The 24,196-nt window shown below is 46.4% G+C and overlaps 1 protein-coding gene across 1 annotated transcript; it reads left to right on the top strand.

Annotated features, from left to right (window-relative positions):
• The first annotated feature begins 4,179 nt into the window (after positions 1 to 4,179).
• LOC101754220 (14-3-3-like protein GF14-C) lies at positions 4,180 to 7,805 on the top strand. Its single transcript, XM_004968915.2, has 6 exons — positions 4,180 to 4,281; positions 5,421 to 5,833; positions 5,944 to 6,022; positions 6,174 to 6,296; positions 6,968 to 7,084; positions 7,178 to 7,805. Exons 2-6 carry the CDS (start codon positions 5,442 to 5,444, stop codon positions 7,235 to 7,237), a joined length of 771 nt encoding a protein of 256 aa, XP_004968972.1. The 5' UTR covers positions 4,180 to 4,281; positions 5,421 to 5,441; the 3' UTR covers positions 7,238 to 7,805.
• The last annotated feature ends 16,391 nt before the right edge of the window (positions 7,806 to 24,196 follow it).

Raw genomic sequence — 24,196 nt, 5'->3', positions numbered from 1 at the left:
AGATTCGTCTCGCGAATTAGACTCCACTTATGTAATGGATTTTGTAAATAGTCTACGTTTAATACTCCTAATTAGTATCTAAACATTCGATGTGATGGGTGCTTAAAAATAAGCAAACCAACCAAACCAGGCCAAAGTCATGCCTGAGTATGAGAAAGTGGCTTTTTAGAGCATCTCCAAGATACTTATAAATTTGGCTATCGAAAAACAAAGAAACCAGCTCTCTAAAACACTTTAGCTACTCAAAATTGTTGATTATCTAAAATGGATCGTCTATGGGCCTGTTTGGCAACAAGGTGTTAAAGTTTAACACCCGTCACATCGGATGTTTGAATGCTAATTAGAAGTATTAAACATAGGCTAATTACAAAACTAATGGCGCAGATGGAGTCTAATTCGCGAGACGAATCTATTAAGCCTAATTAGTCCATGATTTGACAATGTGGTGCTACAGTAACCATTTGCTAATGATGGATTAATTAGGTTTAATAGATTTGTCTCGCAAATTAGCACAGGGTTCTGCAATTAGTTTTATAATTAGCTCATGTTTAGTTCTCCTAATTATCATCCGAACATTCGATGTGACACTGTTAAAGTTTAACACCTCGTATCCAAACACCCCCTATATTCTGAATCGGCTATTTCGCAGTCAAGAGGTGCCGTTGGGAGATGCAATGTCAGCAGCAGCGGCGATGGTGCAGGCCCGTAGGGCATGACGGTGTTGCGGCCGGAGGCGACAAGCGTGGCGGGGTGGCGCTGGTCCGGAGGGACGCCAAATGCTATCGGCAACTTAGGGTGCGTTTGGTTGGAGAGCGAGGTAGGATAGAATGGTTCCATCCTAGATTTTAGGGATGGGCTGAATCCATAATCTGTGTGTTGACACCGGTTTTTGGTCAGAGTCAACCGTTATGGATAAGGTTCTGACAGACGATAGAAAAGAAATAAAGGGACTCGCTAGGGGTGCTGCATTGACAAGACCAACCGCCGTTGACCAGGATTCCCGAAGGCAATAGAAGATCAGGTAGGTCCAGTTCGAAGTAAAATCGATTCCACCAAATAAGGGAAAGCGTAGGGGATTGTATCTTAGGTAGTCTTGAGTAGTTTTCTATAACAGTTTGTATCGTACTCGATTAGGATTTTAGCTTACTTCAGGGTATAAATATAAACCCGTGAGCTCTTATAAGAACAATCAACAATCAATCAACATAACCCTTTCGGCACCCCGTCGCCAAAACGCTTAGAAGTACGAGCGGAGTAGTTTCGACGAGTTCCTTCCTACGCGAACGACTGCATCGGCTTCGATCTCTGCGAGCTTGTAAGTACCGTCACCCGATCATTACGATCCCTATGGGAACTTTCTGAGTTAAGTCTCATATTCCAATATTGGGTCGTGTGGCTAGTTATCGAGTTATCTTAGATTGCAACTAAATGTCCCTAGGCTCCGGTCGATACTTTGCTTGTCTTCAAGGGTGCTCAAGTTATCGAATTTGCTTAGATCCAGTCAGGGCTGTTTTCGAGCGCTAACCCGTTATCGAACGCTTTAGATCTGATTAGGCTGTTTTCATCGGCTTCCTAGTCTCTGTAACTGTTCACCAATTATCTGATCGTATCGGTTGGCTAGATCCCGTATGCGCCGCTCCCGCTTTAATACATGCTTAGTCGATAGATCTTTACCTTTGCCCCTCGCAGCGCTAACCGTCTGGCCTCTGACGTCACCACACTACTGCTGGGAACCGATGCTTCGTTCGAGTCTTATCCGTATCACATGGGAGCGTGATGACGTCACTAAGCTGATAGGGACGTGTGGGAGGCCCCGTAGCTGCGAACTTACCCGTTGAGGTTAACAGCTTGAAGTTAATGCCCTCTCATCGAGTTGTCTTGTCTAAATTCAATAACATTGATGAGGATCCCGTTGCCTTGAGGGGCTTGCAAGCAGCTGGCGACATGCCCTTGGTAATTATTCCCTGGTCCGCTCTCCGCTTGTCCCCGGCCTCAACCCAACCAACTCCATTCAATCTGCTCGTCCACAACCGCTTCCGAGGATCCTCGAGGCAAGGGCACCACGTCCGCCCTTGCCACGAATGTTAGCCGCGGTGGAGCCCGCTGCGCTCGATGCATCTCGCCCGGCGGCCACCTCCGTGCCGCTCGGCCACGCGGCTCCCGTCCGCCTCCGTGCAGCTCACGCGTGTGTGCCGACGGGGCTGACGCCGTCCAACTGGGACGAGCGCGTGTCCAGCTTATTTTTATTAATTGCACGAGCAACCTGGTCTGCTGCGGTGTTCATGTGGTGCCTAGCAGCTGAGTTGCCAAGACGGTGGTGGGAAAACACAAGGAAAAAAAAAATCTTCATCCTGGTGCGGGCGTGGGCTTGCGATAGCGGGAGGGAAGAAGCGTGCGGGAAATGCATGCGTGGCCGCACGGATGGCGAGCGACGATGACTCGCGAATTCTACCGAGCAAGAATGCCGGGATAGCGCTGGAGGAAAAACGTAAAACGAGAAAGAGAGTCTGTTGGACCTGTTTTGTAGCCTCGAATCGCCAAATCTAACTTCGCGGGAGAGGATGGCGAGGCTGTTGAAGTTGCTCTTACGCAACTAAGTTCCTGTTTGGTATGGCTTCAGCTCTAGGTGGAGCTGCTCTACTTCAGAATTTCAGGTAGAGTCAGATCCACTCTAGAACTCCAGAAATAAAATTAGGTGTTTGACTAGATGGGTACTCTCAGCTCAAAAAAATCGATTTCAGTGTTGATTGCCATTGTTGCCCTCAATTCAGACCCCACTTGTCATCCTCTCCCCCTCCTTTCTTCCTCCTTTCTTTTTCCCTCTGTTTCTCTGCCGTTGCCCACTGGTCACCGTTGCCACGGTCGCACCTAGCGGATGGGTGGCGGGGGATCTCCTCCGGCGGTGGGGCACTGCGGCTGGCGGCGGCCTTCGGCGGCGGGGCGATGCGGCTGGCGTCAGGGCTTCGGCGGCGGGCCTCGTGCAGGCGGGAGGCAGAGCTAGGCGGGCGGGCGGACCGGTGTCGGGCCTAGGGCGCCTGGCGTCGGGGCTCGACCGGCCTGCGGCGGGGGTGGACGGCGGGTCTTCGGCCGCCAGCAGGGGCTACGGCGGCGGCGAGGCTAGGGTCCCTAGCTGCCGGCGCAGGTACAGGCGTGGGCGAGCGACTAGTCACGCAAGAATGAAAAGAAACAGAGGCACGAGGCAAACAGAAGGAATGAAACGTTATTTTTGTGTAATCAGTGGCAGTGGTGGGTAATTATCCACCAACTCCACGAGGAGGTTCAAAAGAGGACATTTTGGAGCAGCAAAAGGGGTGCTCCAAAACTCCAGCCCCATTTGCACTACAGCTCCATGGAGTTGGCAGCTCCATAGAGTTTTGGAGTTGACGTGTTTGACTGGATTTTTTGCTGGAGTTGCTGGAGTTATGGAGTGGAGTCGTGCCAAACAGACCCTAATTTCTATGTCCAAATTCCAGGTTGGCGACTATGTCCAAATTCCAGCTTCTCGCCAACCTGGCAATCGAAATCATAATTTTATCTTTTAAAGGAAAAAAGGATTGCTATCTGCATGATATCCGGCCTTTCGCTTTGAAAGAGAAAGAAGGGTTATACAATAAGTAGTTGGAACAGCTTTTCCTGTGCAGCACCATGTGCAGGTGCAGCTGATCCAGCTGCGCATGTTGCTCAAGTGCTGGTGCCCTTACTTGGAACCGTCGGATCAGGAACTAATAATCACTTGATTACCCGATGAATCACAAACCTTTCTGCCGACCGTGCCCGGTGCTTTTAGCACAATATAGGAGTACTACAATACATTGTGTTTCCACTTCCTAAACAGGACATATCCTTGGCTTGGGGAAGAAAAATGACCGATCTTTCGCAACCAGGCCGGACCCACATGTCATAAGCACAGGCTCGACTTTTTGCCAAATCGCGGAGCCCGAGGGAGCGGTTCGCAGGGATATTCCCACCGACCACGTACACCGAGCCTACCACACCGGATCATCTTTCCCGCTCTTAATGACATATGGGTCCCACTAGCGCGCCGCGCCCGCATGTCAGAGGAACTCGCAGCCCACCACGCCTTGCGCGAGGGGTGTCGGTGTGGGCCCCTGCCGTCGCCGTGGCGCCGTGCCATTGGCTCGCTGACCGTAGCCTCGCGCTCGCGTCCCGCTATAAAAAGTCCCCACGCTGCTTCGCCCTGCCCACCACAGCATCCCGCAGTTCCCCGACCACACCGTTCCGCCGCGCACAAGAGCCAGCCGCCCAGCCCCGCGCCGGGAGGTTAGGGTTCCCGATTTATCCAGCTTTCTTTTTTGATTGAGAAATTAATCTTGCGTGCTGTCAGAGTGCTGTCCTGCTTGATCTAGTTGCGTGTTGCGTGTTCGTGGTACGGGAGATACGGGAGTGCGGCGGGAGTGCGGCGAGTTTTCTCCGCCTTTTTTCTTCTTCTGTTTTTTTTCGGGTGGCGTTCTGCGATGCGGCTAGATCCGCTTTGTCTCGGGTGCTGGTCCGTGGGTTTGTTCGAGCTCGATCCACGAGATCTGAGGCTTGGAGCGCACGGGGGGCGTAGATCCGCCTGATTTGGGAATAGTTTGATGCGAGGACTGAATGCTGATCACCTCCCGGGTTTCCGTTCCCATTTTGGGGTTAGCAACCGTGCCTGTTATCTGTTGGAGGCTTGGAGCGGGGACACGGATGGTTGAATGTAGAATTTCTGGAGTGAAGTAGCTTGTTCAGATATTTGATCTGGATGTACACGTGCCTTCACGGTTAGTAGTGTATTAAAGGGTAGCTCTATCTGTTGCTGCTAGGTGTTGGATGTGATTTCTCGATTTATGTACTGTTCGGTGTGTCGGATTTTGGGTCATGTTTCACCTGTTTAAGGAATTATGGTTGGGTAACCTGTTGATCTGGGGTTTTGAATGATGATGAATTGCTGTTGAATTAAATAATTCATTAATGATAACCTTGTCAAGGATAGATCCGGTTGGTCCTTTTCAGTGATCTGTTTGGCAGTAGTTTAAATAGGTTAGTTCTGTCTGATTGCTTAATTTGATGGATTTGGGGATCACAACAGAATGAACAGATCATATTACCTGCATTGTGTGGGGTCTGTTATTGCGATTTTTGAACCTGAACGTGGGTGCTGTAAGCTAGTGTTCGATTAGATGGTGCTGCTTGGTGTGGCTGTATTGCTTTTTTGAGAATGGTGTGGCTTTATTGCTGGTTCAATCAGGTTTGTATGACCCTTTCATATTTCTCAGAAATGTTATTAATAAGCTTGCTCTTACCAAACATGGAGGGGCTTAATGGCTTAAGTCGAGTTTAGTGGCCAGCCATGTACCTTTACCATGTAGTCATTTTAGTTGATATCTTGTACCTTTTTGAGGCAATGGCTTATCAGTTCCCTTTTGTTGCAGTAAGTTTGTTCTTTTGTCAATATGTCGAGGGAGGAGAATGTTTACATGGCCAAGCTGGCTGAGCAGGCTGAAAGGTATGAGGAGATGGTTGAGTATATGGAGAAGGTGGCTAAGACTGTAGATGTTGAAGAGCTCACTGTTGAGGAGCGTAACCTCCTGTCTGTTGCATACAAGAATGTGATTGGGGCTCGCCGTGCTTCATGGCGCATTGTCTCTTCCATTGAACAGAAGGAGGAGTCCCGTAAGAATGAAGAGCATGTGAACCTTATCAAGGAATACCGTGGGAAGATTGAGGCTGAATTGAGCAATATCTGTGATGGCATCCTGAAGCTGCTTGATTCCCACCTAGTTCCTTCTTCTACTGCTGCCGAATCAAAGGTCTTCTACCTCAAGATGAAGGGTGATTATCACAGGTTGGGAAGGATGCAATGCAATATTATGATGTGCAATCATATCTGTATAACTATAATCTGAAGAAACCAACCAGATTTCTTAACCTTCCTGTTCTTCTTAACTATGGCAGGTATCTTGCGGAATTTAAGACTGGCACAGAGAGGAAGGAATCTGCTGAGAGCACGATGGTGGCCTACAAGGCTGCTCAGGTTTGTTCATTTTTTCTGTTCTGATAATATGACAACTGTCTCTATTCATCTAGTATAGGATGACAAGTTCATTTCTTTGAATGCTTAGTTGCTTACTGTTAGTCTTTACACTGTTTTCTTATGAAGTTTTATTCTGCTATGTATTGTGTAGGACATTGCTCTGGCTGAGATGGCACCTACCCATCCGATAAGGCTTGGGCTTGCTCTTAACTTCTCAGTGTTCTATTATGAGATTCTGAACTCCCCAGACAAAGCTTGCAACCTTGCAAAGCAGGTTGGAATCACATCTACTTTTCTACTACATACATTCGTTTTACTGTGCTTAGGGTGGGTTGTTTGTGCATTTGAGCTTGGGCAGAAAAAATATATCCAAAAGTGCCTTTTAACTGTAAATTTTAGGATCCTTGTCCTAAATTGTTGAGTATATCAGGAGCTTTCTATTGCTTCTCATACAGCAAACTAAACACTTGTAGGTTCATGTTGCAATTTGACTACTAGATATCTTGATCACTGTGTATCAGATCAGATAGTTTCTGATTAGTAATGCTACCTCTGATATGATGATAGTTCTGGTAATGCTACCACTGATATGATGAGCTTTTGATCTTCCATGTTTGCACATATCTAAACAGGCTTGCTTGTAGTGGTTTTGTGCCATTCTGCCCTGTTATTGCTAGACTCTTGCTTGTTATTATCCTCCTTGTTAAAAGAATTCTTAATGTTCTACTGGATTGTGGTGATACTTGTAATATCTGGCACCTACATTATCAAGGCGATAATAATGCTGTGTGTTTTACAGTTTTGAGTATCTAATGCCACTTAATTAATTTGTGGTAACTGGGAGGCATTTGAGTCGGTTGCCTGATCATTTAACTTTTTAATTGTGACTTAGTCCTTATGCCATTGAAACTTTGATAACTGATAACGATTGGCTAATCTTTGCAGGCGTTTGATGAAGCTATCTCTGAGTTAGACACCCTTGGGGAGGAGTCATACAAAGATAGCACTCTGATCATGCAGCTCCTGAGGGACAACTTGACCCTTTGGACCTCTGACCTCACGGTAATTTCTTCTCCCAAAATAAACCTAATCTTTAATCCGTTGCCTGTCTACTCTTCCTATCTGTTGCTAAAAATTTGAATTTGGTATGTGCAGGAGGATGGTGCCGACGAGGGCAAAGAAGCCTCGAAAGGTGATGCTGGCGAGGGACAGTAATCTTCGGAGCGGGCATGTTGTTCGAGCCCATTGTTTTAGATGCTCAATGCTGTCGAAGCTGTGCCGTGCCATTATTGTAGCTTATTTCCTCTCCCCTCACTCCTTTTTCCTTGTATTGTAGGCTGGTAGTGGTCGAATTAGTTCCCCATTGCTTTGTGTTGCCGCTAGTTGGCACTAGGTCCGTGTGGACTGGTATTGTTCCCTGTTGCGGTCTTAGCACGTCAAGACCGCGATGGGATCAGATTCACTCGTGCTCGACTGAGTCAGAGAAGAATTGGGAGAAACGAAAAGGGAAGGAAGAACAGCGAAGAACGAGGAACAGAAAGAGAGGGAACAGACAGCATAGCCGTGATTGATCTTCGTTTATTCCTTGTCTGTGTAATGCTTACACCTTTATACGCGTTTTTACAACAGCCTTGGGCCCACCCTAACAACCCAACGCCTTACAGGATGACAGCTCAAATCAGCACGGCATCCTTCTCTCGTGCGTTGTCTGATAGCTGTCCGGCAACAGGCGCTGTAGCGCATTTGGCACATTCAGTCTGCCGTTTTCTTCAGTCTCCTCTCACAGCCTTCCTCTCCATTCTTCGCCAACTTGCTCCTACACTCCAGTGGCAATCAGGGATATGACACTGCCCCTCCATGAAAACCAGCTTGCCCTCAAGCTGGTGCTGCAGGAAATCTTCGGTGCAAGTCATTAATCTCTTCCCAGGTTGCTAAAGTTGGAGGAAAACCTGACCAGTGAACTAGCAACTGAGAAACTGACGAAGACCCCTGAGACACCAAAAGATGATCAAGCAACGCCACAGGGTAAACTTGTAGTGGAGCATTAGCTGATAAAACCGGCAACTCCTGGCTGATAGTAATAGAAGGAGCAACATGCTTTCTAATAAGTTGAGATACATGAAGCACTGGATGAATTCGACAGTCCTCATGAAGATCCAACTTATAGGCCACCTGACCCACCCTTTGCAGAATCTTGAATGGGCCATAAAACTTGAATGAGAGCTTCTGATTAGACCTGGGAGCAACTGAAGTCTGAATGTAAGGTTGTAATTTTAGGTAGACCAAATCCCCAACATGAAATTCTCTTTCAGTTCCTTTTTTTATCAGCTTGCGACTTCATTCTTTGTTGAGCTCGTAACAGTTGCTGCTGAATAGAGATGTCAACAAATTCCGTTTTGATAGCCAAGACTCCAGATCAGGTATTGAACTGGCAGTCAAATTAGTAATACCAAAATGCCTTGGGGGTTGACCATACAACACTTCAAATGGAGTATGACCCAATGCTGAATGAAAAGTAGTATTATACCAGTATTCAGCCATGGACAGCCATTTACTCCATTGTCTTGGACAGGAATGAACACACATCTCAAAAAGGCTTCAAGGCACTGATTCAATCTCTCTGTCTGGCCATCCGTTTGTGGATGGTAAGAATAACTCATCAACAATTGAGTATCAGATAATTTGAACAATTCTTGCTAAACTTTGCTAGTGAAAATTTTCTGTCAGAGATAATTGCCTCAGGCAACCCATGGAGTTTATAGATATTGTCCATGTATAATTGTGCCACTTGCAAAGTAGTAAAGGGATGTGAAAGTGGCAGAAAATGAGCATATTTGGTGAACTTGTCAACCACTGCCAAAATTGCATTCATTCTATTAGATGTAGGTAGTCCTTCAATGAAGTCCATACTAACAATGGTCCATGGAACAGCAGGCACAGGCAATGGCTGCAATAGACCTGGAGTCTTCACATGTTCCACTTTAGCTTGTTGACAAATAGGACATTGCTGAATATAGGACCGAATGGTAGGCTTCATCTTTGGCCAGGAGAACAGTTGTTTGATCCTATGATAAGTGGCATGAAAACCAGAGTGACCTCCTATGCCACTGCTATGTAGAGCTTGCAGAATATGTTGTTGAGCCAACTCATTGTTGCCTATCCACACTCTGCCCTTATGCCTAATTATGCCATCCACAAGCTGATAATCTTGGGAAGCATTGTCTAAAATAGCCAATTCAGTTAACAGCTATTGTGCCATAGCATCATCAGCATATCCTTCCTTCAGTTTGTCAATCCAAGCAGGAGTGCAAGAGGAAATAGCAAAAATAGCATTACTGACTGGACATCTGGATAGTGCATCTGTTGTTGCATTAGAAACACCCATCTTATAAACTATTTTGAATTGCAAGTCCATCAGGTTTAAAAGAGCTTTGTGCTGAATTTTGGTATGAACCCTTTGCTCAATCAGGTATAACAAACTCTTATGATCAGTTTTAATGATAAACTCTTGGCCTTCCAAATAAGATCTCCATTTGTCCACAGCCATCAGAATTGCTAAACACTTCTTTTCATAAGTAGACAACCCTTGGTTTTTGGGACTTAAAGCTTTGCTCAAATATGCCACAGGATTGTCATGCTGCATAAGCATAGCCCCCAGCCCCAAATCACTTGCATCAGTCTCCAAAACAAAGGGCTGTTGAAAATCAGGAATTGCCAACACAGGTGTTTGAACCAAAGCTTTTTTGAGCAACTGAAATGCTTCATCAGTAATAGAAGTCCACAAAAACTGGGTACCTTTCTTCAGTAATTCAGTCAAAGGTTTACTGAGCATGCCATAATGCTTAATGAATTTTTTGTAATAACAAGTTAAGCCCAAAAGACCTCTCAATTACTTCAGATTGGTAGGTGTTGGCCATTGTTGAACAACTGTAATTTTTGATTGTTCAATGGACACCCCCTCAGCTGAGATACAATGGCCCAAATATTCAATATATTGCTTAGCAAAAGAGCCTTTAGGCAGCTTTATCAAAAACTAATGTTGCTGAATAATGTCCAGAACTTGCCTTAACAACTGCACATGTGCCTCATAAGTTGGAGTATAAACCAATATGTCATCCATGAAAACTAGGACACCCTTTCTCATCAATGGTCCAAAAATTTGATTCATGGTGCTCTGAAAGGTTGCTGGAGCATTGGTGAGACCAAATGGCATAACCAAAAACTCATAAAGTCCACTATTTGTTCTAAAAGCAGTTTTGTGCTCATCCCCTTTCACAATCCTGATCTGGTGATACCCAGATCTAAAATCCAATTTGGAAAACCACTTAGCACTAGCTAGTTCATCCAACAATTCATCAACAATGGGCAAAGGATGTTTATTTTTGACAGAGATAGCATTAAGGTGCCTGTAATCAACACAAAATCTCCAAGTCCCATCTTTCTTCCTGACCAAAAGCACAGGAGATGCAGATGGGCTGGTGCTAGGCCTAATGGTTCCATTTTTCATCATTTCAGTCAATTGTTTCTTAATTACGGTTTTTTGAGCAGGAGCATACCTATAAGGTCTGACATTGACAGGTTGAGCACTAGGAATCAAAGCAATGTGGTGATCATATTGTCTAGAGGGAGGTCAAGATGTTGGCTCTTGAAAGAGGTGCTTGTAATCCACCAAATGTTGCTGAATTTCAGGTTTATCAGAATAATGATCCAGGTCAGTAACAGAGTTTATGGACCCCAGCTCAGTTTGCAGTTGGCACTTAGACACTTGATGTAAGATTTGGACACAATGAGTTACTGCCTTCCTTCTGAGAAGACCTTGTAACTTTCTTGCACTAATAGCTGTTGCACTTGGTTACTTCAGAGGGAACACCTCGCAATGTTATCCTCTTCCCTTGATAAGTAAACTTCATTATCTTTTTCTTCCAATGTACCCACCTAGGACTGCAGTCTTCTAACCAGCCTTGCCCTACAATCATGTCAAAATATTGAAGAGGCAAAATACCCACATCTGTGAGAAAAGTATTCTTCTGTGATGCCCACTACAGATTTGAAATTCTCTTATTGCAAATCATGGGACTGCCATCAGTAGTAACATAGTGAGAGGCCTCACAAGCTTCCATAGGATAATGTAACTGAGCAGCTAGCTTTTCACTAATTGAAGGACCGGAAAGGCGACCAGAGGGGGGTGAATGGGAGCCGATTCAAATTTTCTTCAAGAAACTCAGCCAAAAACCCACAAGCCTCTCTTCTAGCAAAATCAAGCCCAGTTAGCTACGCACGAGCTAGTGGACCTCGGAATGATGCTAATAACCCAATTTGAGAATAGCGGAAGCAAGAAAGGCTCTAAACAAGCTCCGGAAGAGTAACTTTGAAAACTAACACCTCTATGCGGAAAAATCCGGAGGAACCTTCAGAAAATTCCGGACGTGCGGAATTTTTCGGAGAAATCTCTGGAGATTTCCGGAGGTCCGGAAATTTCCGAAATTTGGTCCGGAATATTTCGGAATCCCAGATTTCAGCTTGCGTGGAGATGGAAGAAAAATCCGAAACTCGATCAAACGACCTCCAAAAATCATAAAATTTTAACCATAGCTTCCCAACAACATAACAAACATATTCCCAAAGGATCTCATCAAAAAGATTAGCCAAACAAAGGGAATTAAAGTTCTTGTGAAGAACACCGCTTTTTCAACCCTAGAACTTGAATCGACCCGATCTATGAACTCGTGAGGTTCCAATCAAATTCCTTTAGTGGAAAGGTTCAACTCACGTCCTAATTCATTTCCAAACAACCGGATTGACTCAAAACTCCCCACAAAACACGAATCGACCAAAAACGTGAGAGGGAAGAAAAGGGAGAAAACAAGAATGCGAAGAACACAAACGGAAATTGCAAATCCAAATGGGATGGAATAAGATGGCACAAAATAGATCTTTGGATTACTTCACCATGTTCGGTTACAAGCCACTCCTTAGCACAATCAAAGCTAGGATAGCGAAAAGATCAAACAAAGATTCTCTCCTCTCTCCCTCTACCAAGGCCTCTCACAAAACAAATGAGTAGACTACCACCAACTAGCCCAAGAGGTTGCTGCCCCAAACAGCCACTTCTCATATATATAGGCATTTCGCAAATGTCCAAAATGTCCTTACATTAAGCATACAACCCAAATACCCCTCAGGGGTAAAGTTGTTCAACTTTTTCTTTGTTCATAGGACGGACCCGACGCCTTCACAACTTCGCTTCGCCTCGACGCAAGCTTCACGATGGTGCCACACGTCCTCCGACTTGACGCCGTTCGGCCGCACCGAACTCGCCCCCGGTTTTGAGGCCCAAACCGGCAAACTTGCCCGCGCGGTGCTTTTGAGGCCTAAACCACCCAAATCCTCTGCACACCACCTAGCGTGACTCACCCCCGGTTTTAAGGTCAAACCGGTCAAACCCTATGCACACCCTCCTAGCATGACTCACCCCCGGTTTTAAGGTCGAACCCTCTTGCATGCCCACCTGGCGTGACTCACCGATGTTGACGCGTGTCCAGCCTCCGCCAAGCCTTCGACGCCTCCAAGTCTTTTGCTCCCGGCTCCCAGGCCGCCTACTCGACTTGCCTCCGTCTTGCTTGACTCGACCGACACCGTCTCCATCACCGTCTGTGTACTCTTGCTCTTCTGTGCACCATGTGGATCGCCTATGACTCCGCCCGGACTCCTCGGGTCCCTCGATCCAAGCCTACTCATGTCCACCCTTCATAGCCCTAGTACATCGGCATGGACCTTTCGCGCTTAACCTTCACCTCATGCCGTCGACCGCCATGTCGCATCCTACACCTGCACATTACAAGCCAAGAGACACAACACACAAGATATATTTTGTACAAACACCAAAACACAACACATCCGGTTAGCCGTTAGGATAATCATGCACATATGAAGTCAGGACTCAACCGGTAAAGCCTCAAATCATCTAGTCAATCACTCATCACAAATAGACCAAGACACATCTCAACTTGGTCTCTCGCTAATAAAAGAGTCAACACTTCCTGAATCCACCAAAATCAGAATCTTCTGATTATCAACCAGACCATGCAACCTCATGGTTTTTCTCCTGGAAGTACTTTGAGAAATGGTGTCACCTACAACCATAACCACATTAGCATCCTCTTCCTCACAATCACTGGAAGCAGAAAAACAGTCCCCTGGCTGCTCTAAGTCATGTAACAACTTCTCAATAACATGGAGGGAAACTTGAGCAGGACATTTGTGATTATGGCCCCATTTTTCCCCACACTTGAAACACAGACCTTTTTTCTTTCTGAACTGCATCAGGGACTGCAATTTGTCATCAGACTCTAATTTTTTAGATTTAGCTTTAGATGAACTCCCTTTTTCAGAGCCATTCTGTCTGAACTTGTCAGAAACAAAATTGGGCTTGTAATTGGACCTGAGATTCTTCTTGGCCACAGTCTTACTTGATTGAGTAGCCAAAACCTCTTCCTGCACAAAAGCCAACCAAGATGCTTCCAAAACATTGCAAGGTCTGTGTAAAGCAATGGGCTCCTGAATTTCTTCTTTAAGCCCCCCATGAACCAAGTCACAAAATAGGTGTCATCATAGGCAGTGTTGTAGAGGAGAACACCATGAGCTAATTCCTCAAACTTCTCAAGATACTCAGCAACAGAACCTATCTGACGAAGGACATCAAGATGCTGAAGCTGAAGATGATATTGATCTCTGTCAAAGCGCTCAAACATTGCCTCACAAAGCATGTCCCAATCCAAAATCCGGCCTCTCCGCTCCAGATGATTGCATCCAAGCTGCTGCCGTCCCCTTGAAGTTGAGAGCTGCGAACCAAGTCTTCAAATGGGGGTTCACAGAGTACACCTCGAAGAACATATCACAGCGATCACACCATAATCGAGGGTTATCTCCATCAGACCGAGGGAACTCGAGTTTTGGCAAAGGTGGTTGCCTGGCACCAAGCTCGTGATTCCCTGATGAACTATCAAATGGAAGGGGATGCAAATCCTGAAACATACCTGTGACCAGGCGTGGCGGACAGGATCCAAGGATCCCACCGCCAACGTCCCGGTTGATGTTGTCCTGACGGTGCCCATTGGGCTGCTCCGAAGCTAGCGCGCCAGCTGCGACGGAGCAACGTTGAGGTCGATGGAGGTGCCCCAACTCGACGACGATGGATATTGTGGATGCGGAGGAGGCGGAGGAGGCACGGCTTCCAGGCAGTGCAGCCGGGATGAAGCCTCCTCAGTCTTGTTCAGCAGCGCGCCTAGGGAATTCTCTGTCGTAGATTGCCAAGCCTCCAAACCACTGATCTTATCCAGTGATTGCTGCATCATTAACTCAAAGCTCTCAAACTTCTTCACGAGATCCTCAATTGTAGCCGCCATTTGAGTTTGGAGCTTCATCGGCTTCCGTGGCGACGCCATTGCTCGCCGAGATCTGAAAAAATTTCTGGCGCAATTTGTGGGCGATTCGGCTCTGGATACCAATTGTCGTGGTCTTAGCACGTCAAGACCGTGATGGGATTAGATTCAATCGTGTGCTCGACTGAGTCAGAGAAGAATTGGGAGAAACAACAAGAGGAAGAAAGAACAGCGAGGAATGAGGAACATAAAAGAGGGAATAGACAGTATAGTGAATCGCGCGTGATTGATCTTCGTTTATTCCTTGTCTGTGTAATGCTTACACCTTTATATGCGTTTTTACAACGGCCTTGGGCCCACCCTAACAACCCAACGCCTTACACCAGGATGACAACTCAAATCAACACGACATCCTTCTCTCGCGCGTTGTCTGATAGCCGTCCGGCAACAGGCGCTGTAGCGCGTCTGGCACATTCAGTCTGCCGTTTTCTTCAGTCTCCTCTCACAGCCTTCCTCTCCATTCTTCGCCAACTTGCTCCTACACTCCAGTGGCAATATGGACATGACATTCCCCTAGAGTTGACAAGCATGTCTTATGTCCGTAGTCGATCTAGAGTTTTATTGAGCTTCAAGTCATCGCATTTATTTCTGTTGCAATCAGTTATTGGTTGGATATGCGGATGGCTGTTTGAAATCTGCGGTTTAATGTGCTGTGCTTTTGGATCTCCAGAAAAGCGGAAATACCATAGCGCCTGGGCTCTGGGCAGCCAGACTGCTAGAGCTCCTCACCGGAGCTGTGTGGCAATGTGGAAAATAGAAACCACGCAAACCACTCCTGTTTGTACCAGTCTATCAGACTTAGGTCCTGTTTGGAAAAGTTTCCTATTTGTATCAGACTAGGTTCTGTTTGAAAGATTAGTTTTTGAGCTAAAATCGGTATAAATTAGAGGCACCAAAATTTTGTAATCAGATTCAGAAAGTTTGTATGGAGTTGAGTTGAGACTGAGTACTTAATTTACCCTTGAATTGGTCCAAAACCGGTTGAAGAAGACTGTCGTTAGGAGCCTTGGCGGCAGCTGGTGGATCCGGGGTTGATTCATCGGCGTGGAGAGCACATCGACATCTGTTGTGATGGACCTAGGATTTCGATACAGGAGCCCGTTCAAACCGACAACAATCATACGTAAACGACCAACACACGCATGAGCACACCGACATCTGTTGTGTGAGCACACCGGCATCTGTTGTGATGGTGAGGTGAGTGGCTAGGTGCGAAGCTAGGATTCCGACATAGGTGGTCGTTCAAATTGATAACAATCATATAGGTAACGTAACGAAATATATAAATAGCAAAGACACGTAATGAAATATATAAATACCAAATAGTATACATAATAACCAGCATAGGTAACAAAATATATAAATAGCAAGGATACGTAACAAAATATATAAATAGCAAAGAATATACATAATAACCAAATAGGTAACGAAAGATATAAATAGCAAAGATACGTAATAAAATATATAATAGCAAAGATAAGTAACAAAAAATATATAAATAGTAGAGTATACATAATAACTAAATAAAAATTATGTTACCATATAAAAGAAAATAGAAAAATATTGAATATTATAGAGAAAAGAGAACGACGGCTTCATGACTCGTGTCGAGATTGGCACATAGACCGGTGGGTACGGACTTAGGAGAAGAGGGGGAGCCTAACGATGGCTTCATGACTCGGGTCGAGATTGGCACACAGACTGGTGGGTACGGCTGACTTTTTTATTTTTTAGCCCTTTTTTTCGAAAGATTCTCATAAATAGGTCTCGGGCAGAAACATTTCAGAATCTGGACCCTTATCTTGACACCATCCACGCTGGCGCCAAGCTTACACGTCTCGGTGCCAACGCTTCTGGCGTCTAGGTCGTTGCGCAGCTGGTGATGTGGCTGTTGACATGGCACAGGAGCTTGGTGCCAGGCTGAGTGGCGCCAAGATCTACAGCGCCAAGCTTGGCGCCACCCAGCCTGGCGCCAAGCTTCGTATTTTTACCACGCCCCCTTCCTACCCGAGCCTTCCTCCTGTTCTTTCACCTTAGTCACTAAGTCACTATCTACCTAAATCAGTAAATCTACCTTAGTCACTAAGTCACTAAATGTAACAAGTCACTAAATCACTAACATAGAAACATAAGGCAATTGACTTACCACTCTGTCCAAGATTGGTCCTGCCTCTACTTGCCTTCCTACACGAGTACTTTGGTCGTACGATGTGTCTTCATCGTCGGAGGACTCGATGTCACTGTAGTCATCTTGTGTCCATTGTACCCTCAACCTGCAACGTGTCACACCTTGGTACCAAGCTTGGTATCGCCTGTACTCACTGTTTATGTGCGGCTTGTTGTTCTCGTCCACGTTGGCATGGAACTCCTCCACGCTCAATGAAAGGCTAGTGGTATACGTGCCACTAAAAAACTTTCCTATTCTTCTTTCGATCCAACCTGCACGTCACATAAGATGTTATAACCTGCCCATAGTCGAGAACAGAAATAATTGAAATAGCAAAACACTTACATGTGTAACTCCACGCCAATTGAGAATGGAGTTGTTGGCCAAATCTATCTCATGCCAAATTGGCATGCAACTCGGTCAGGCAGGTGGAACTCGACGGCATAGAAACAATATCAGAGGACACCTCATCCTGTATAAGCCCTCGTCGCTCCCACACATTGAGCTCAAAGGAAAAGGAAGTGCCCCCTCTCCTACGTACGACTCCCACGACACCTGCAACATGTCCAAACAAGATGTTAGATGATATAGTAAACCAATTGAAACCAGCATGTGAAATAAAATTTACTTACACTAGACACTGTGAGCGTGTCTAGCTCGTTCGTGTAATCGCGGTACGCCCACTCCAACCTCGTGTGGGGAACCCTAACCTTGTCCCAAAGGTATGCCCACGCGGCTGTCATCTCAGAGGTTGATCTGGGAACCATGCACGACGAGGCAGAACCTCAGGACGGCCAACTGGTAGACGGGCCCACATCTACAATTGAAGTTGGTACACGCATCCACCAAGTGATGATGAGGACGAAGACCAACGACAAGCCTCGCACAACTGCCGATAGAGAAAACCCAAAACTGCAGAGCTCTAGCTGTACTGACCCGCCTAGTGCCAGTCAGTGAGGCAGTGGATCCACATCCACGACGTAGTGTCACCTGTGGCGTCGGGGAAGAGAATGCAGGCAAAGAGGTGTAGGATCCATGCCCTGCAGTAGTTCCCAACTGTCTGCTCATTTGCATCCTTGGGGCAATGTGCAAACTGTTGTTGGGGCCAGGAGATTAGAACACTAGAAGTGCGAGCAGCTTGCTCATCAACCTGACGACCAACGAAGGCCGCTACTCGTTCTCTTCAACCATCTGACCTGCACGGCCCGGTCACTGCATCACCGCGAATCGTGAGACCTAGCATCTTCTGACAATCCTCGAGTGTAACTATCATCTCTCTGAAAGGCAAGTGAAAGGTATGAGTCTCAGGCCGCCACCTACAATTTAGATAAATGAAGATTACATGTCAAAATAGTCTAGGGCATGAACAATTGGCAACCTTGGGACGCAATGATTAAAGATAGTACCTGTCAACCAACGCTGTTATGGCTGCTGAGTTGAACTTGGGCAACCCACGATGAACCTGAAATGAGATGACATCTAGGCCAGCAGCCTGCAGCAAAGAAGTGTATCGCTCATCGTACCGCATGTCCAAGAACCCATCGTGGGTTCTAGAACGAAGGAGCGGAAGGTCCTGCATGAAATGAAACACAGTCTTCTATTATTTCATGAACAACACATGTACGCTCACAAAAATTCGATCAACAAGTAAACATTATTACCTACCCCCCTGCTATGAGACATCCTCGGTGGGTCTAGTCATACACCGAGTTGAGCAGGTGGAATTGAGCCATCCTAAAAAAATCAATGAAATATAAATTAAGTATGCAACAAAACATAAACTTAGAAATGTACAACAAAACATAAATCAACGAAGCATAAATTGAGACATGCATAATTAATTGAATGAATACGACATATATGAAATAATGAGAAGAACCACTAGTCGCACCTCACTAATCTGCCAATGGCAAGTGCGTGAATTGTGGCCTAGTCTACCGCACTTGCCGCACTCGTTCTGCTCGGGGTCAGTAAGAAATGGGGTTGCTCTACCACGCCTCGTTCTTCCGGGTATCTAATCCATAATCATCCTGTGCCTCGTTCTCTTCCTTGATCCACGCTTGTTCCATCGGCAAGCTGGATCCGCAATGTACTTTGGTCCATCATATGGAGGCCACTCTCTACTGTCCCAAAAAGGCACGAAGCAGGGGCTCCATATGTGCACAAGCGTGTCTACACTGAACTCGTGAGGTATCATGCTCTCGATATCAAAGTTGCGATGCCTAGCTGTTGCCACCAAATGAGAACATAGAAAGTGGTACTGCCTTGGTTTACCACAAGTGCATGTGAAATCTCAGAGGACTACCACATGCATCCTCGAATCTCGGACCTCGCCGTCGGACGTTGTGCCGTCCCTATGCTCCACCTGATAAGTCCCTGTGGCGAGGTCAAAACATGTAACCTCATGTGTGCCCGTCCTTTCTTTTGCCTTTTCTAGGTGTTCCTTTGGTTTTGGAGGCCATTTCTCTCCGACACTCTGTAACTTCAATGCATAGGCGTGCCTATCGTTGAACCAGGCAACAGGCTTGTAGAAGGTGAACTGAATGATTGCGTTCACGAGCATAGCATGTATCCCTAATAACAACTTATTGAATGACTTCGCCATGTTGCTGCACTGAAACTCGTACCTCCATCCACCGGCGTCGTGAGCTCTTGTCTATTTCTCCAAATCCCTCATCAAACCTGTGAGCCATTGTCTACCTTCTACATTTGATGTGGTCCTGACCTGCTCCAACTTACGCTAAAAGTACCTATCCTCAAGCTGCCTAGCAGCATCCTGGAACAGCTCAAAGTTATCCTTCACACCATCCTTCCGGAGTAGATTCTCGGCAAGGTGCCGAGTACACCAACGATGGTGCAAAGGTGCATACCCCTCTATCTGCTCTCTCACGGCATTAAGTATGCCCTGGTGCCTATCAGATATGATGCCAACCTCCCTGCCAGGCCCAACCACATGTAACCGGACTAGCCTTAAGAACCATCCCCAATTGTCATTGTTCTCCCTCTCAACCAATGCAAATGCCAAAGGAACCAAGTTGTTGTTCGCGTCATAGGATATGGCTATAAGAAGTGTGCCCCTATATTTGCCAATCAAGAACGTACCATCAATGGAGAAGATGGGACGACAGTGCCTAAAGGCCTCGACACACTGAGGGAAGCACCAGAAAGTACGGAAGAATATCTGCCTCCCATCTTTCCATTCATTTGGTTTTGGGATGTACTCATAATGCATGCCTGGATTGACCGCTTTGATTGCATTGAAAAGTACCAGCAACTGCTCATACCCAGCCTCCCAGTCCCCATATATCATCTTCCACGCTCGTTGCTTAGCTCTCCAAGCTTTATTAGAACTTATCACATAACCTCCATACAACTCCTCAACGGTCCTGATAATTGTCCTAACCTTCATGTTGGGTTCTAACTGCAATATCCCCAACAACCGCTTGGCAATGAGGGTTGATGTCAACTGCCGATGCTTCAGTCTAAGCTCATGGTCAGCACAATTGTGTGGCCTAACAACTTTTGTGATTTTTCACTTCCCGATGACCTTTTGCTTTCTTGCACAAACTGTCCATGGGCAGCTTTCCTTGTCACACACAACTGTGTAACGGTGCTCCGCATATGAATGCAAGACCTTGTAAGGTCTCTTTCGTATCACTGCAAATGCCTGCAACCACCTCTTCAATGCAAGGAGGTCCTTGAATACCCTACCCTTCTCAATTACCATGCTAGGACCAGTCTTAGGAGCTTCTAGGAGCTCATCATCATGTCCTTCTGCACATGCCTGATTGGAATGAGCAAGATCGCTGAACTCGTGAACTATTGGTCACTGCAGCCAGGAAAGATACGCATGAACATCTCAACATCACTCTCTGTCATCTCTCCAATAGGACGATCATCATCAGATTCAAGAGTCATTCCCATCTCATATGCATCCGAATCATTCATAATTTCAACACTATTGGAGCCACGGAATCTATCTCCACAATGCACTTGTCAGTCAACTGGGAGCACATCCACATTGTCAAGAATGTCTCCTACAACATAAGTACAAATATGAGGAAAGAAGAAAAGAATGGATGTAATGAAGGGGGTTAGCTCCCAACAAGCATGCGGATAAGACACTTACTCGGATGATTCTGTGTGAACGGGATCTCATGAGGAGGACAAGCATCTCCAACTACCTCATTGGGGGCAGATTCAACATCGGGAACTGTATGTGCAACCTCCACATCCATAACAGGTTTCGGGATGGAAGGGTCGAAGTGTGCCTGCTGACCCATTGGTAGGGAAGACTAGTGAGGGATGGGATCAACTGACACCTGACGCACAACCACGTCCAAACTTTGGAATTGGCACTTCATAACCGATCTCACATACTTCTCCCACTGGTCTGCACATCGAATTGGGATCATCTTCCTTAGAAGGTTGGGAGGGGTACCTAGGTGAAGTACACCCTCCACTACGATGCCATCATCTCCATGGCAATGTAGCTCCTCCCAAGTCCTTGTAACCAACTCACAAAATGAAGGCTTCTCATCGAATAACACAGCCACGCTTTGCATCTCAACAAGCTCAACATATCCATAATGATCTCTTTCCACGGTGCCTCCATGATAGATGCTAACTAGGTTGTCCATCTAGTCCATACACATAACGATGCACAATTCCTTTAGTAAAACATAAATGAAACATACTAAATACAAGATCTCTAGTATGAAATAACTAACTAAATAAATACTATCAATTCACTACTAACTATTAAGTACTAATAACTAACTATGTAACTAAGTATATAACTATTTAACTAACTACCATACTAACTATATAACTTTGTAAAGAAATCACATATGAAGAAAATTCTATCTAACTATCTATCCAACTACAATATCAAACTATTCTATCAAACTATTATACCTATCTATCTAAATTCTAACTATTCTATCTAAATTATATCTATCTATCTAAATTGTATCTAACTATCCTTTTACCTTGTAGGGGACGGTCGGTGCGGGGAACGGCGGCGGGCGGGCCGTCACGTGGACCAGCGGTGGGCGGCCAGGCGCGTGGACCTGCGGCGGCGGGCGGGCGGGCAGGCGCGAGGAGCGGCAGGCGGGCGGCCGGGACCGGGGAGCGGTGGGTGGGCCGGCACGGGGAGGAGCGCCAGGCGGACGGTCGGCCGGGTGGCCACGGGAAGCGGCGGGCGGCCGGTCGGGCGCGGGGAGCGGCGGGCGGGCCGGCGCGGGAAGGAGCGCCGAGCGGGCGGCCAGCCGCGGGGACGAGCGGCGGGCGAGCGGAGGAAATGTCCAATGCGAAACAGAGAAAGGAAACCTCCCGTGTCTGTGTAACCTAGCTTGGCGCCAGGTTGGGTGGCGCCAAGCTTGGCACCATAGATCTTGGTGCCAAGCTTGGTGCCACCCAGCCTGGAGCTAAGCCCCTGCACCATGTCAACAGCCACATCACCAGCTGCGCAATGACCTAGACACCAGAAGCGCTAGCGTCGAGACGTGTAAGCTTGGCACCAGCGTGGATGGTGCCAAGCTAAGGGTCCAGATTCTGAAATGTTTCTACTAGGAGCCTATTTGTGAGAATCTTTTGAAAAAGGGCTAAAAAACCAAACAGCCGGTGGGTACGGACTTACGAGATAGGGGGAGCCTCAGCGACGATAGACTACACCGGAGGTAACAGTTGAAGCCGGAGCCGATGGAGGGACTTGGAGAAGACTCCAGCACTGGAACATCGATATCGAGCTTGGGTGGAGTCATCTTGCTTCGGTGTGGCTCCAGAGCGACATACTGAGGACGGAGGTGGCGGGCTCGACCGTGAGGGCACGACCGCAGGCCAAATTCTTATTTGGAGCACGTGCATCGCTGCCCCAAGCGCGATGACACCAGCGAAATGCGAGGGGGAGGAGGCGGGCGGTGTAGGAAACGTCCATCGACTAGGTCACCGTGGCCAGAGTGGTGGACGAGGCGGGGCGGTGGGTTAGGATTTTAGATTTTGCGAGCATCCATGGCTGGTGGCACCTGGTGGTGGAGGCGGGTTGTGGGCGTTGAGCAAGGAGGCGGAAAGATATCCGGTTGGCCAGAGTCGACAGCGGGGGTGAGGAGTCGCCGGCGAACTCTCCGATTAGGATTAGGGAAGGGCGCGAAAGGAATGGCGGGGGTGGATGGCGGGTGGTGAGGTTGCCAGTGGCCTGGGCGGTGAGGAAGAAGACGACCCAAGGAAAAAGAAGACTCTGCTGGGCTAGGTACTCGGCACAGGCACGAAAACGAATAGAGCCCAAACTCAGCCAGCTGTGGTTGGGAGGCCAGGAGGGTACGAGCTGACCTGCAGGACTCAAGACAGGAGGGTGCTGGTGCATGGGCTGCCCACCGGCCTGGGAAAGCAAAGGGATGCTCCAAAAATGGCTCAGTTGCATAGGAAATAAATTAAAAGGACTTTTCCAAACCAGAATTTTAGAAACTCATAACACGATTTCTAAAAAACAAACCAAATAAATTACTCTACCTCAACCATAATTATAGTGCAACAGCATGAATGCATCAAACATTTATATAACATATAATTATTTAATTAAAATATTTTTTCTATGAACAAATATACCAATCTATTTACTAAAAGCTACCCAAAATTTTAAAAAACATCATATTTTTTTCATTTATGTGATGCACTCACACACCATAATTAATTTTTTGAGGGTGTGACAAAGCTATCCCCTTAACAGGATCTCGTCCTCGAGATTTGCAAAGGCTAGAAAGAAAGAAAAAGGATGGTTTTGAAAATTTCATGTTTTCCTTCTGCTTTGGTGTTTGCACGGGTTTTTACCCCCTTAATAAAGGCTCTTGTTCATCTTCCAAGATACGATTGTCATTCTGCTCTCATCAGTGGTCCCTTCTTGGTTGTTGCAGTTGTCATTATGTTTGAGTTGGGGAAGAGTTGCGAAAGCAACAAAGAGACACATGTGCTTATCGAGGAGGGAGGGAGAGAGAGCGCTTCAAATGTACTTGATTGTTGGTATTTATGAGTGCAAATAAATAAGTAAGAATTCTGCAAGCGCACAGGGACGAACGGTGGCAAGAAAGAGATTGATAAACTTATACTTATGATGGATCAAGTTACTAAACACTTACTCTACCCAGGGGTAAACCAAAAGAATATATGTATATGATAAGCATAACATTCAGAGAGAGACTCCAAAGGTAGCAATAGCTAGTCTAAGTTAAATAAAAATGAGATAAATTCCAGGTCATTCTTAATTACAAGTAAAAGCATGTTATCATCTTTATATACTTAGCAATAGCAAAAGATTACCTTTACAATTATGCAGAAGGGACATCTCTAAAGAGGAGCATAGCGAAATATACATCCTCCGTGGTGACCCGGGTCCTACTAGTCCTATATAAGGAGATGGATTACAGAGAATCAACAGGACTGTCACTCCCGGGATCTACCACACGTTCCGGAATGTAGGGTGCATCCACAGGCAAACAATGTATAAGCACCACACTTACACAAGGTTCGTTGACCCAACCCATTCGAACACTCGAGTTGAGCGCTCTGTGA

This window comes from Setaria italica, chromosome V, assembly GCF_000263155.2.
Source record: "Setaria italica strain Yugu1 chromosome V, Setaria_italica_v2.0, whole genome shotgun sequence".
Classification (NCBI taxonomy): domain Eukaryota; kingdom Viridiplantae; phylum Streptophyta; class Magnoliopsida; order Poales; family Poaceae; genus Setaria; species Setaria italica.
Note: the sequence above shows the minus strand (reverse complement) of the source record. Positions and strands in the feature narration are given on the sequence as shown.

What these genes read in the sequence shown, in the direction of transcription:
- LOC101754220 (XM_004968915.2), top strand. Translation starts at nt 5,442, where the DNA reads ATGTCGAGGGAGGAGAATGTTTACATGGCCAAGCTGGCTGAGCAGGCT. An exon ending in CTTGCAACCTTGCAAAGCAG is followed by an intron (nt 6,297 to 6,967) that starts GTTGGAATCACA and finishes TAATCTTTGCAG; the next exon opens with GCGTTTGATGAAGCTATCTC. An exon ending in TTTGGACCTCTGACCTCACG is followed by an intron (nt 7,085 to 7,177) that starts GTAATTTCTTCT and finishes TGGTATGTGCAG; the next exon opens with GAGGATGGTGCCGACGAGGG.